Here is a 15904-nt window from a genome sequence, read left to right as displayed (position 1 = left end):
AAGAGCCCCAATGAAGAACTCCACACTACAGATATAGCTCAGCAGCTCAAAGATCCTGGTCATCTCACCCTTCACCAGCTAGCTCATGAGTATCATGATATTAATTTGGTAAAATGAAAGCTCTCTGGTTGGAAGATTTGTTCAAGGACTACAGGCTGTGCCTTGCACAAATGGGAGAAAATAATCTGGTGAGGCAGAGTGGTGCCCTAGGACTAGGGCTCATTTGAGACTACACCGTCCCCATATGATGGAGGATGAAGGTTCGCTAATCCCAGCCTCAGAGCCGGGGCCTAGGCAGGATGAGTGAGTGAGGCCCTAACTTTAAGAAAGTGCTAATTCCCAGGGCCATGCAAATACAGGCTCTGTAGGAAGAACCAGGTTAGAGGCACAGTATAGGGGGCCACATGCCCTGATTCTATCCATTAAGTTGATGCAAGAAATTGTGGTTATTCCAAAGAGGAAAAAAGTCAGCATCTACTAGAAGCAAAATTACTTTTGGTTAGAATCACTGGTAGTGCCAATTTGCTTTTTTATCTTAATCTTCAAATTTCAGACTATCGTTTTCTCCTTTTCTTTCTTCCCCTTCTCTCCTCCCCCGACCCTCTTCTCTCCTCCTGGTCTGTCACTGTCATAAAGGAGGCGTTCTGACACAGGCACATACACCAGCACTGTGCTGGCTGTTTCCCATGTGCCCACGCTCTGTGTGCTCACCAGGCTGCCTGTGTGGAGGGCATCAACAAGGCTGGCCCCTCTGCCCTCCAACTTCTAGGTGGGGAGGGGGTGTTCCCAGGAGACTGGAGCATAGGAACACCGTGAGGCTGGGAGGGAGCAGAGTGAAGTTTTGTTTTTGCCAATTTTCCTCCATGAGAGTCTCTGCTGGCTGGCCACGCCCCACTCCTGGAAGGTTGCAGCTCCCATCAGGTAGCCTCCCTACCTCTCTCCCCTTCTCGTCCTGCTGGGATTAGGGGCAGTCAGTGAGTGCGCCATCACCCCCGGCTGGTTTTCCATACCTTTGTAATTTGTCTTTTGAAAAAGACTCCTCAATTACCCAACGCCAGTGCAAAATCTATTTCCTCCTCAGAGCTTGCCAAGAATAGCCCAGGATTGTTAAGTACAGTTGCCAGATTTAGCAAATAAAAACAAAGCATGTCCAGTTAAATGTAATTTTCAAATAATAATGTTTTAGTTCCAAACATGTCCCAAATATTGCACATGACAAATACTGCATTTAGTATAAGTATATCCCATGCAGTATTTGGGATATACACTAAAGTGTTATTCATTGTTTACCTGAAACTCAAATTTAACTGGGAGCCATGTATTTTATCTGGCAATCCTGTCTTATCCTCTATTTAGAGGGCACTACCAAGCTGATACTTTCAAAACTGAATATTTGGCATGACAGCTGGTTTAACTGTTTCTCTCCCACTAGTCAGTGAGTGACTGAAGGACAAGGGCTTGGCATATCTACTGATGTATCTGTAATATCCAGCACTGCCAGGCACACAGCAGGTGCTCAGTAGCAACTGATGGAATGACTAATTCTAAGAGCCTTCAATTCCCACAACTTTCCTAATAACAAGATCCACAAAACTAATGAACTATTTCCTCCACCAATGTTACTATTTTCCCCAATACAAATTAGAGAAGCAGCAGCTTGCCATTTTTTTCCATTGCCCAAATCAAGAGTAAAAAATAAAAATCAATCTTTCATTTATATGGAAATGCTAGTATTCTTTTCTATTCAATAGTTTTTATGCTTACTTAGGGAAACTGTTGTACTATGTGCCAGGTACTGTTCCAGACATTCTATGTGTCTATTAGCATATTTAATCCTGACTCAGCTGTAACTGTCCTCAATCTCTTATCCAAAGTCCTAAGACAGGTATGTGCTTTGGAATCTGAACATATGCAGTTTACTAAGAAACATTCCTAATATGCAGACCAGGCAAAATGTAGGACAGCACTCCATAATCAAGCATATTACATTTCTGTAGCAAGCACATGAATAATTCTATCAGGTAGGATAAGTGAAAAGAGCCTCATGTCTATTCAGGTCAGCCTTTGCCACCAATGAGTTCACGTCAAATTTTGCTGTTCACTTCTGACTGGTTAAGACTGCTGCCCCCAGAAAATGTCCCATATCTATCACATCTATCATCTTACAGACTGATTTTGGTGAATACATTTAAAATCTACTTTTAGCAATTCTGGAATATACATTATTAACTATAGTCACCTTGCTATGCAATAGATCAACAAAACTTATTCCTCCTGTCTAAATGAAACTTTGGACCCTTTGACCAACCACTACATTCCCCTCAAGCCTATCCGTGATTGAAAATACCAGCTTCCAAATATCACTTATTCGGAAATAATTAGATTCTAAAAGGCTGGCTATAAAGATGTCTAAGCTGACTGAACAGCATATTGGGGTACATGGTATATAGTCAACATTTATTCACTCAACAAACACATAGCTGCCTTCTTTATGTTCATTTAAAGCCTGCTTCAAATAGAGTATTTCACAGAATAAAACACTATAGTGGTTGCCTCAGACACTATATTTTGCAGCACCTAGGCAGTAACTAGGTATACCCTAGGAAGCTTGTGTATACGTGTGTGCGTGTGTGTGTTGGGGAGTGCAGGGTGGTCTGAGGGTGGCTTAAGAGGTAGTACATAGTCAGAGGACCTCAAATTGTGATCCAGGGATTCCTGGGAGAGGTCCCCAAGACTCTGTCAGGTTATCTGCAAGGTCAAAACCATTTTCAAAATAAATACTAAGACATTATCTGCTTTTTTCACTTATTTTCTCATGCACATACATTACAGCTTTTCCAGAGCCTACATAACATGTGCTATTACAACAAATCAAATGTTCTCTATTAAACCAAACATTGAAGAAATGTTCAAAAATGTAAACCAGGCAAGGCACAGTGAGTCACACCTGTAATCCCAGCACTCTGAGAGGCCAAGGTGAGCAGACAGCTTGAGCCTGGGAGTTCAAGACCAGCCTGGGCAACATGGCAAATCGCCATCTCTACAAAAAATTACTAAAATTAGCCAGGCATGGTGGTGCATGCCTGTAGTTCTAGCTACTTGGGAGGCTGATGTGGGAGGATCACTTGAGCCTATGAGGTCAAGGCTGCAGTGAGCCGTGATTGTACCACTGCATTCCAGCCGGGGTAACAAAGTAAGACCCTGTCTCAAAAAAAAAAAAAGTAAAACCATGTCATTCTCATATAACTTTATTTTGAAACATGTGCCTATTTCTCATAAAAGCATGTTACTTCTAGTAACATGAGTTTATCTTTAGGTACCAAACATAACAATATTCAGTATTAACAGATATTTGTTTTGATTTCTAACATGGTAAATACTGATACACAAAAGGTCTTTGGGTCCACAATAATTTTTGAACATGAAAAGATTCTGAGGCCAAGAAATTTGACCAGCTTCCTTAAACTGACCAGAAGTACATGGTCTATATCTACAATCTTCTTACAGTGTTTTACCACATCTACTTCCTCTCAAGGCCTCTGGATACTAATTTTAATTTGCTTTCACCTATACATGCACAGGCACTAGGCCCCAGATGCAATTTCTCTGGGCTCTGGAGCACCTACCACTAGGGGACGAGGGCTGCCTCCAACACCCTACAGAAGCCTCACTACTGAGCATTTCAATTCAAACTGAACCCTTCCTGTGAAGAACTGAACCCTGTATGTGGCTAAGGAAGCACAAAATCACTGGGGGAAATGTAAAGGATTATCCCTCTGGGATTCCTCTCTAGACTTCCTGAATTAGAATTTCTGTAGCTAATGTGCTAGAAATCTGAATTTTTAAAATGGCTCCCCCAAGTGGTTCAGGTGCTTGGTGAGATTCTGGAATCATCACTGTGGTGGCAGTTGAATTTTTAATTTACCAAAACAGGTCAATAAATAGGTTCAGTGAGGTTTACTAGAGGTCCCCCAAATCATAATCTATGTATGTTTTGCCTTCCCTATTCAAATGTGATAAATGAAGTGGGAAAGATTTTTTGGCCCATATCCATACAGGAGATGATCTCTCCCCTCTGTGCCTTTGCAGATATTCATCCCTTCTCCTGGAATACACTTCCTCCCCACTTCATTCCACTCTACCCTTCCCATAAATCTACTCATCCTTCAAAGATCAGCTGAAGTTATCATCCATTCCCTCACGCATTTAAAGAGTGAATCACTGCTTTTGTACCCTTAGTACTATGTAAATGCCTCTATTAGCAAACATATGGTTTAACATGATAATTGCTTCTCTCTCTAGGATTCTGGATTTTTACTTCTCAGAGGCAGAAGCCATGCCATGCTCCTGCTGTAACCACAAGACCGAATACCCAGCTTAATACTGTCAGGTATAACTAATCAACATGGTATAACCACTCTCCAGGAAATATCATTGTTTGCTGAATTTAAAAAAAAAAACAAAACACAAAAACAAAAACAAAAATGTATTTACTGTAGTTCCCAGCTACTTGGAAGGCTGAGGTGGAAAGATCACTTGAACCTAAGAGTCTGAGACTGCAGTGAGCCATGGTCACACCGCTGCACCCCAGCCTGGCTGACAAGAGTGAGACTCTGTCTCTAAAATAAATTAAAATTAAAATTCTGATAATGTATTTTTATGTATTTTGACTGATCGCTAAATTCCGATTTTATTCAATAACATTTACTTCTTCTGCTCAATCACAGCATAGGCAAAAATGTGCTGCTAATTAGTAATTTCTATTTAAATAAACATCATTTAAATATTTTTTGTCTCAAAACTTGAGCTTGCCCCGTCAGCGAAAGCATATGCTGACAAAATCAGCCACAGGACTGATTCAGTGATGGACCTACGGATGCTCAGATGGTCTGGACACCCTGCCTCCTGAATTGTGATTTCCCTTTCTTATGGATAATGTGTGATTTTAACAAAGGTTTTTTTCATTGCTTTGACATCCAACAAATGAGTCATTCAACAAATATTTATCAAAATCCAGGCAATCTCCTGGGTTCCAAGGGCACCAGAGTAAAATACATCCCTTCCCTCATGACAGTTAAGAGGTTTTTGCTGTGACCACTACATGTGTTACCAAAAGAACAAAGCAGCAAGGCAACACTTATTTTAAAACTGCACTACCAGCTGACGGAGTCCACAGACAGATTCCTCCGATGAATGAAGCATGGTCGTCCGTCCATACAAGCGGCAGCGGAAGGAACAACAACGTATAGGGTTGTGCATGCACTCAGCCACACCTCCACTCTCACAGGGTGGCACACTCTCAGTCCACACTCTCAGACAGAGCTAGCAGCTGATGTGTTTCAGAATCTGTTACGTGTTTATTTTCAAGGTAACTAGTAACTTGCATAGAGTCTTTTTTTTTTTTTTGAGACAGAGTTTCGCTCAGTCGTCCAGGCTACAGTGCAGTGGCACCATCTCGGCTCACTGCAAGCTCCGCCTCCTGGGGTTCACACCATTCTCCTGCCTCAGCCTCCCGAGTAGCTGGGACTACCGGCGCCCACCACCACACCCAGCTAATTTTTTGTATTTTTAGTACAGACGGGGTTTCACCGTGTTAGCCAGGATGGTCTCAATCTCCTGACCTCGTGATCCACCTGCCTCAGCCTCCCAAAGTGCTGGGATTACAGGCATGAGCCATCGCTTTCGGCAGAGTCATCTTTTTAAATCTGTACACAGTTCAGTAAGAAAAAAGTACTATATCAAATATATTGGCTATCCAGTTACCAGAAATCTCCTGATATTTCTTCCCCAACCTCTTTCTATAAATATTAGTTCTTCTTTTCCTTCAAAAAGAAAAAAAAAAATTTTCCAAATTCATGCAAAGGAAGGCAACATAGCTCAATGTTCTCTGGACCTAATTTCTTCCACTTCAAAAGGAGAATCATATCATCTGTACATGCTACTTCCCAATTCCAGAGGCAGACTGAAAAAAATCTCAATTTCTCTGAATGGAACAAATGAATTTCTTGAGGAAGAGTAAAGGACAATTTCACAAGTGATCACTGACTAAAATTTAATGGAATTAAGTAACTATTGCTACCATTATGCATATTTTTAAAAGGCAAATATTCAATACAATATGAAACAGACACAAGGATCAGTCGATGTAAAAAGCCAACTATTTAAAGCTTTCTGTTAGCATATTTTTTTAAGTCACCAAACTAACACAACCTGAGTTTAAGATGAAAGGAAATGACGCAGCGGGATGGTGTCAACATTATTTTCTTAACACTGGAAGTTTTAAAGAAAAGATCATGGTCTGTCAACATATTTAGTTAAGAGCTAATTTAATCATAACAACACATAAGCATTAAAAATATTTTTCAAGTCAAGAACTATAATTTAGGCCAAAATTAGACATGCCAAATATATTTTCCCAGCAAGGGCACCCATGTCTTTATCTCCAGATGTTTTCCTTCACAGAATACAAGCAACTTAAGTAAGTAAATGACAACACAGGCATTGATATTAAGTCCAGACCAGATTTAATTTGTAAACATAGGCTTTTCTTAGTCTTTCTTGCTCTTTTCACAGAAAAACTCTGTTTTCTGGTGACACGTTTTAAAGAAGCACTAATTTCTGTCCTGAGTCACTTTTTACAAGTTGTTAACTTTTTATAAGTTTTTAAAGTGATTTTTTACAGCCAAAACCAAGGGCTGATCATTGTCTCACATATCTCAGCTGATGCCATCAACAAGCAAAGAGATGAACAAAATAGTCAAAAAGCAATGAATCCATTCTGCACATGTACTCCAGAGCTTAAAGTATAAAAAAAAAAAAAAAATAGCTGGGTGTGGTGGCAGGTACCTGTAATCCCAGCTACTCGGGAGGCTGAGGCAGGAGAATCGCTTGAACCAGGGAGGCGGAGGTTGCAGTGAGCCAAGATCACACCACTACACTCCAGCCTGGGTGACAGAGCAAGACTCCATTTCAAAATATATATATATATATATATTTTATGATCTCCTAGAATGCATTAAAATAGAATGGACTTGTGCAAAAGCTAAAAAAAAAAGAACTAGTTCTGTTCCTCTTACAACAGCAACAAAAGAAAAAATATATTTTCATTAATTCTAAATAAAACTTGAATTCTAACTCAAAAAAATTAACATTCAACTTTTTCTTTTCAAAAAAAAAAAAAAAAAAAGCAATGAATCAAATCCTACTGCCTTCAACATCTGCCACATTCAGCCTCCTCTCCGGTCAAGGCTTCCCAAACTTCTCTCACCTTCTGACCTGTTATTATTTCGGTTGAATTATGTTCCCTAAAAAAGACATGTTGGAGTCCTAACACCCTGTACCTCAGAATGCGACCTTATTTAGAAACAGGGTCTTTACAGTGGTAATCAAGTTGAAATTAGGTAATTAGGATGGGACCTAAACCAATATGACTGGTGTCCTTATAAAAAGTGGAAATGTATAAGGACTGGTGTCCTTATAAAAAAGAAGACATGTATATGCCCAGGGAGAATGCCTGTGAAGGTGAAGGTAAAGCTCAGGGTGCTGCTTCCACGGGCCGAGCGATGCCAAAGAGTCCCAGCAAGCCACCAGAAGCTGGAGGAGAGGCATGGAACAGATTATCTCTCACAGCCCTCAGAGGGAACCAACCCTGCTGACACCCTGATCTTGGACTTCTGGCCTCCAAAACAGACAATACATTTCTGTTGCTGAAGACATCTAGTTTGCGTACTTTGTTAGGGAGTTCTAGCAAACTAATACAATGCCTCCAGCTCTTCTATCAAAAATTCAGCAACCATAAACTCCTTTCCACAGGCAGTGCTGCCATTGAGCCACTTCCTATGATTCTAAGTCCTCCAGTGGCAGGACGTGATGTTTCACTGGCACGCTCTATAACACCTGGCAGGGTGCTGGTCTCCACCACACACAGATGACCGCAATGACTTCTGCACTACCCTAAGAAAAAAGCATTTATTGAATTCAACTGTGAATGTCACCAGATAGCAGCAGGACAAGTCATGGGATGGGGGGCATTGTGTTACCATTACTACTTCTGCTTTGATACAGCATGAAGCAGAAAGAATCCCAAAACAGGAAGAGTTCACTTATCTTCAACAGCTACCTTACCACCCTCTTCTCTAGCAAAGAAAAAAACAAAGAATGGAGAGCTTTGGCTAGTACCAAGAACTGACTCTGCTGGAGATGTTTATAAAATATAAATAAATATATTTATAATACCTATAATGCATCTTAGTGGAACTATTGAGAAAAAGAAAAATACCAAAAGATAAAAGGAAATATAAAAATTTTCTTGCCAGGTATGGTGGCTCACGCCTCTAATCCCAGCACTTTGGGAGGCCCAGGCAGGTGGATCACTTGAGGTCAGGAGTTCGAGACACCTGGCCAACATGGTGAAACCCCATCTCTACGAAAAATACAAAAATTAGCCTAGTGTGATGGTGCGTGCCTGTAATCTCAGCTTCTTCGGAAGCTGAGGCACAAGAACTGCTGGAACTCGGGAGGTAGAGGTTGCAGTGAGCCAGGACTGCGCCACTGCACTTCAGCCTGGGTGAGAGAGCAACACTCTGTCTCCAAACACAAACAAACAAAGAAAAACACAGTAAAGCACAGGAGGAAGCATGATTGGAAAACTAGTGACAAAGAAATTTGGGGAAGAGGTATGTGGATGGACCTCTCTGAGTGGTTGAAAACTGTGAAGATATTTGTATTCCATGTGAGTGCTCGCCAGTGGGTGACCTCAGCAGAGGAAGATTTTAATCAAGTGGATAGGATGACCCATTCTGTGGACACCACTCAGCCTCTTTCCCCAGCCACCACTTTCATTCCTCAATGGGCCCATGAACAAAGTGGCCATGGTGGCAGGGATTGAGGCTACGCACAGGCTCAGCCACATGGACTTCCACTCACAAAGGATGACCTGGCTACGGCCACCACTGAGTGCCCAATTTGCCAACAGCAGAGACCAACACTGAGCCCACGATATGCCACCATTCCTCAGGGTGATCAGCCAGCTACATGGTGGCAGGTTGATTATATTGGACTTCTTCCGCCACAGAAATGGCAGAGGTTTGTCCTCACTGGAAGACACTTGGATGTGGGTTTGCCTGTCCTGAAACGCAACGCTTCTGCCAAGGCTACCATCCGTGGACTCACAGAACGCCTTATCCACCAGCATGGTATTCCACACAGCACTGCCTCTGACCAAGGCACTGACTTTACAGCTACAGAAGTGCAGCAGTGGGCTCATGCTCATGGAATTCACTGGTCTTACCATGTTCCCCATCATCCTGAAGCAGCTGGATGGACAGAATGGTGGAATGGCCTTTTGAAGTTACAATTACAATGCCAATTAGGTGACAATACTTTGCAGGGCTGTGGCAAAGTTCTCCAGAAGGCCATGTATGCTCTGAATCAGTATTCAATATATAGTACTGTTTCTCCCATAGCCAGGATTCACAAGTCCAGGAATCAAGGGGTGGAAGTGAAAGTGGCACGACTCACCATCACTCCTAGTGATCCACTAGCAAAATTTTTGCTTCCTGTTCCTGCAACATTACGTTCTGCTGGCCTAGAGGTCTTAGTTCCAGAGGGAGGAACACTGCCACTAGGAATACAATGATTCTATTAAACTGGAAGTTAAGATTGCCACCTGGACACTTTGGGCTCCTCCTACCTTTAAACCAACAGGCTAAGAAGGGCGTTACAGTGTTGGCTGGGGTGATTGACCCGGACTATCAAGATGAAATCAGTCTACTACTCCACAACGGAGGTAAGGAAGAGTATTCATGGAATACATGAGATCCATTAGGGCATCTCTTAGTGTTACCATGCCCTGTGATTAAGATCAATGGGAAACTACAACAGCCCAATCTAGACAGGACTACAAATGATCCAGACCCCACAGGAATGAAGGTTTGGGTCACTCAACCAGGAAAAAAAACACGACCTGCTGAGGTGCCTGCTGAAGGTGAAGGGAATACAGAACGGGTAGTAGTAGAAGGTAGTCATCAATACCAGCTATGACCACATGACCAGTGGCAGAAAAGAGGACTGTAACTGTCATGAGTATTTCCTCCTTCTTTTGTTAAAAACGTGTTTGTACAGGTATACACTTGTACTAACATCTTAATTTTATTTCCTTTTCCTTTATCATGTGACATAGGATTTACTGACTTCATATCAGCATTTAAGTATTGTTAACTTTATGTAAGAGTATTTGGGTTGGGGATTGGTGCGTTTCCGGTTGCATGAAGGATAGTTGTATTGTTAGCTGTAATTACAACCTTACTACTATTGTCTTTATTTGAAGATTATGTCTGATCTCAGGACGTATGTATGGGCTCAAGTTGACAAGCGGTGGACTTGTGATGGTTAGTACTGAATGTCAACTTGATTAGATTGAAGGATGCAAAGTATTGATCCTCGGTGTGTCTGTGAGGGTGTTGCCAAAGGAGATTAACATTTTTAGAGTCAATGGGCTGGGGAAGGCAGACCCACCCTTAATCTGGTGCGCACCATCTAATCAGCTGCCAGCGAATATAAAGCAGGCAGAAAAACATGAACAGGAGAGACTGGCCTAGCCTCCCTGCCTACATCTTTCTCCCGTGTTGGATGCTTCCTGCCCTCAAACACCGGACTCCCAAGTTCTTCAGTTTTGGAACTCAGACTGGCTCTCCTTGCTCCTCAGCCTGCAGACAGCCTATTGTGGAACCTTGTGGTGGTGTGAGTTAATACTTAATAAACTCCCCTTTATATATATACGTATCTATTCCATTAGTTCTGTCCCTCTAGAGAACCCTAACTAATACAAATACCAACTGCTAAATGCAGAAACATAAGAGTAAGAAAATCACCATTTTGTACCCATCACAGAGTAAGAACTAGTGTTTGGTAGTACAATAGGGCAACAATGGTTTACAACAATTTACTATATGTCTCAAAATCACTAAAAGAGTAGAAGTGGAATACAAAGAAATACAAAGCAACACGAAGTAACACAAAGAAATTAGAAATGCTTGAAGCAATTATGGGTACCCTAATTACCCTGATTTGATCATTACACATTGAAAGCTTGTATCGAAATCTCACGTATCTGTACACAAATATGTACAAATGTTATGTATCCATAATTGAAAGAATTAAAAATTAAAAAAAGAAAATAATTTTTCCACATCCATAGTAAAAATGAATTTAGGCAAGAATAATTTAATAGATGCTAACAGTAGTGTGTGAAGATTTGATGAGTAATGACAGATTTATCAAACTATTCTCATAAATTATTAATTACAAAGGGAAAATAATAAGTTCACAGTGGGGAGATCTATCAGACACAAGACACACAAAAGGATTCCAGTAATATCACCAACAATGTATATCCTAATGCCATACACTGAAAAGGACACAATGGCACCTCTAATATTGTTGCCAAAAATGTATAAACTGAATCTAATCATGATTAATCTAGGCAGATAAATCAAATTGAGTAGCATTCTACAAAATAAACATTCCATAGACCTTAAAAATGTCAACTTCATGAAGACAAAAAGGCAGCTTTGGAGTTGGTCTAGATGAAGGTGAGTAAAAAGACATGAAAGCTAAATGCAAAATGTGATGATCCTGAACCAGGGGGAAAAAAAAAAAATCAATGCAATAAAGAGCATTAATTTGTCTATTTGCAAAAGAGTTATCGGTTATAAAGCATTGTAGTAATGTTCAATTTCCTAATTTTAATAATAATACCCAGTTTTTATAAGAGAATATCTTTGTTTTGGAAAAAAACAAGCTAAAGTACTTGGAGTAAAGAGGCACATGTATGTTTAAATGGCAGTAGGTGGGGGGAGTGAAAGCGAATAATAAAGCAAATGTGACAAAATGTTAAGAATCAGTAAATCTAGGTAAAGGGCTTATAGAAATTCTTTGTACTATTCTTGCAACTTTTCTGTCATTTGAAATTATTTCAAAACAAAAAGTTGTATCTCGTTCTTGTATATGGGACACTAGACTCAGCTAACAGTGGTGCATCCAAAGGAACCTCTTCTACAACATTTGCTAAGTAACAGCCAGTTCCTGCTAATACACATTGGATAAGTAGGCAGTCAGTGCAGTTTTACATACTACCTCTACTTTAAGAAGGTTTTCTGAAGTAGATTGCAATAAATGTCACAAACATATGTATTTTTTTAATCAGAGCTGGAAAAACTAGATCCATAATTAAAAAGAATTAACTTAAAAATGGGGAATAGGCTGGGCACAGTGGCTCACGCCTGTAATCCCAGCATTTTGGGAGGCCAAGGTGGGTGGATCACCTGAGGTCATGAGGTCAAGACCACAATCTGGCCAACATGGTGAAACCCCATCTCTACTAAAAATACAAAAATTAGCTGGGTGTGGTGGCAGGTGCCTGTAATCCCAGCTACTTGGGAGGCTGAGGCAGGAGAATTGCTTGAACCTGGGAGGCAGAGGTTGCAGTGAGCTGAGATCCCACTGCACTCCAGCTTGAGTGACAGAGTGAGATTCTGTCTCACAAAAAAAAAAAAAAAAAAAAGGGCTGGGGGAGCGGAACAAACTGGCTTAGGCAGAGTTTGTTAAATGTACTATGGATGCCCTATTCCAGTTGACCATGTTCTGGTCAATCTGATTTGGACACAGTTCTTTAACCACCTAACTCTACTCTGATCCCTCCTCAGGTACTATCTCTACACCACTTTGTTCCCCCTTTTCTACAAGTTGTGAAATCAGCCAGTTTAAAAATCCTGTGCTGAAGGCAGTCTATACTAGTGTTTCCCAAAGTGTGAGACATGAGCAGTAAGCCAGCTCGTCGTAGGTAGGACTCATTCATGCAGTTCACATCGCTCAGTTAAATGGAGATTCCCTTCTAAATTCTTTTTGAATTTACTTTCATAGATATTTCCAATATGTGGCAAGTGATATAATTATGGATGGTAGTGATAAAATGCTTCTTTGAAAAATACATTTATTTAAGCAAATATAATAAGATGACAGTTTAAAAAAAGTAATTAATGAAACAGGAATATGGCATTGCAAAAGTAAATGCTGTTGTAAATGACTGAGGTTTAGAAAATTTTGATGGCTATGCATATGACATTTCCAAATTTGATTTATGAAGCTAGAGAAGTGAACTACCTGACTGCGAGTTACATGAAAATTCTTGCAGCAAGTGCTAACTGAATGAAAAACAATTTCCTATTGAAGATAATAGATAATATTTTAGAAAGCGTGCCCATCGTTTTTGAGATTATAGTAAAAATCAAAGTATGGTAAGATAATCTTTTAAACATACATAGTAAATCATCATTTTAACATTGTTTAGGAAAAAAAGACCATGTCTCAATGTAAAAATTTTTGTCTGTGGAATAGTCCGAAAAATTTTGAAGAAGAACAACAGTATAACCTACTGAATCCCAAATATTTGCTTGTATCTTCCTACGAAAATAAATATACCAACTACAATGACAACAAAACTCTAGTAAAGTTCTAGGAAAAATTTTTAGGGTATATTTAGGCTTTGTCGATTCTTAACAATCTTATGAACAATGCAACCTGCTTTTAAAGAAGAAACCCACATGTCTGATTCCAAAACACCAGGCCTTACCAAGGGTTGCTGGGGCTGCATTGCTTGGAGACCAAGGGTCTGACTCTGGGGCTGTGAGGACTGCTGGGGCTGGGGAGGCTGCTGGGGCTGGGGCTGCTGGGGCTGCTGCATCTGGAAAGAGGGTAAAAAGGTTATACACTTAAAAGGAAGACGGTAACAGCATTACTGAATCTGTTTCCCCCATATACCTTTTATCTAATTTTTATGTTGCAGTAAAAACAATATATACCTGCCTGCTGCATCTCTACCTTGCTGAACCTCATTCATCCTTTTGAGGGCAAGACCTAAACCTGCTTATCCATAAAGCCTTCTAGGACCACCCCAACCCCACGGATCTCTTCCAGTGGCAGTCAGTACTGCTGTCTATTCCACACTGTGCTGTCTGGGGCCATCCTTTCTGCTTACTGTTTTAATTCCTTTCATGTCCTTTGTCCTTCCACATGTTTTATCCCTTCTTACACTACAGGTTGGACACGGACTGCTCAGTAGTAATCTTCTCATTCCTTATGATATCTGGCAGAATTCTTATAGGTTTTTTTTTTTTTTTTCCCAAAAGGAAGAGGCAGGCTAGTCACCATGACACCTTCTGGCATAATTTACGTCATAAATTCAGAAATCACGTCAGTAACAGGGTTGGCTCAAACACACAGCTCTTGGAAAATGCTTCCAAGTCACAGAAGAAGCAAAGACCAGACATCCACCAGGTGGGACACAGAGGAGAGAAAAATATTAATAGTTGTTTTGTTTTGTCTCAATGACCTTTAAAATTTCCTCCACCCAAACACTTCATCCTGATAATGACAGTCTAGACATTTCTTCATCTTTTGCACTTTTCCAACTTGGTTTGCATACTATCCCCTCAGTTACTGGTCTTCTTTACAGCCAAGTAATAAATAGCTATTGCCATTTGGCATTTCTCACTAAGTGACAATGCTCATGGATCTGGAATCCTAGCAGAGGTCTGGGTAGCATGATCCCAACAGGAACAATGCAAGTTGGACCAAAATCACAATGATTGCAATATGGTTCTCCAGTTAGCCCTCTAGAACCTCTTCTAAGAAAAATTAACCCAACTTCATCATTATTAACTTTTTACTTTACAGAGGTGGCCAGTCACCAAAAAAGAAGTATAATCCTGTTGTAGAAGCAAATCACTTATCTCCAGGGAAGAATGTGTTGATGATGAAAAAAATTACCAGAAGGACATATTATGCTAATTAGGATAAAAAGTACATATGGTCCAATAAGAAAAGGCTTTCCGTATTTGCAGCCTTGAAAAACACCAACATAAGATTTAAAACTGATAAGTAAACAAATAATGTGGTAACTTTCCTCAGTGATTTGGAAATAAGAAAATCTAAACTACAGCAAAATATAAATTATCAATCCTAAAAAATTCTGAAACATAGCCTCAGAACTTGGAAAAAAATGATTTAAGGAAGTGAGTACTAATGGTTATATTAATGATAATAGTCATAACATTAATCGTAAAATTATCAAATGAGTGGTTTACTTGAATATTCTTATTTAATCCTTTCTACATATTTAAGAGATAGGTACTATAAGTATTTCCATGACAAAACAGGATTAGAGGGCTTTTACCATTGGAAACAACAACTATACAATGATTGAGATTGCTATCTGAAGGCCATACTCTCCTAATCGGTTACCACATGTTATCAATTTTGTGATACAACTTTTTTTTTTTTTTTTTTGACATTTTTAACAGGTCACAAATTGGGATGGAACTAATGACATCTTACTACTAATGGCATCTTATAATTGGGAAGCCCAGTTCCAGAGGGTGTGTTGGCTTTTGCCTGTCACCTGGGCACTACCAACCAGAATTTTGCGGATCACACTGAATTCAGACTCAAACCCACCTGAGCTTGTGGTTCAAATGCTCAGGGGAGATATTTGTTTCTCCCCTCTATCCAGTGTCAAGGATAAGACATCCAAGCTCCTTTGTGTCCCTTCCTGCATGGCAGGTTTACTTCTCACTGACCTCATACCGAGCTGAGAGTACAGCCCTTGGGCACTCCAGCTCTACTAGACTCCTCATTTTTGGTGTTCTGTTCTTGGTAGTATATAAAATAAGAGTGTATCTCAAGTTGGACTGCTGGTAAGATTACAGCCCACTGTACAGTCTCCTTAGGAAATCTCCAATCCAATAACATAGGACAAGCTTGTTAATATTAAAGACAAATGACACAGGTAAACATAATGGCCTATATTTTTTAAATAAGCAAGTCAGAAACAAGAACGTATCAAGGA

General features: G+C 40.2%; 1 protein-coding gene across 4 annotated transcripts in view; it reads right to left on the bottom strand.

Moving 5' to 3' along the window:
* Nucleotides 1-15904, bottom strand: part of MED12L (mediator complex subunit 12L) — a 338115-nt gene that overhangs the window by 5887 nt on the left and 316324 nt on the right. For all 4 annotated transcript variants that reach the window (XM_032173854.2, XM_058427086.1, XM_058427087.1 and 1 more), the window contains one exon: nucleotides 13631-13741. In XM_032173854.2, coding sequence (XP_032029745.1) covers nucleotides 13631-13741 — 111 coding nt within the window. The remainder of the gene's footprint in view (nucleotides 1-13630; nucleotides 13742-15904) is intronic.

This window comes from Hylobates moloch, unplaced genomic scaffold, assembly GCF_009828535.3.
Source record: "Hylobates moloch isolate HMO894 unplaced genomic scaffold, HMol_V3 SCAFFOLD_13, whole genome shotgun sequence".
NCBI classification, from domain to species: Eukaryota; Metazoa; Chordata; class Mammalia; order Primates; family Hylobatidae; genus Hylobates; species Hylobates moloch.
The sequence above is the reverse complement of the archived record's forward strand: the minus strand, read 5'-3'. Positions and strand labels throughout refer to the sequence as shown.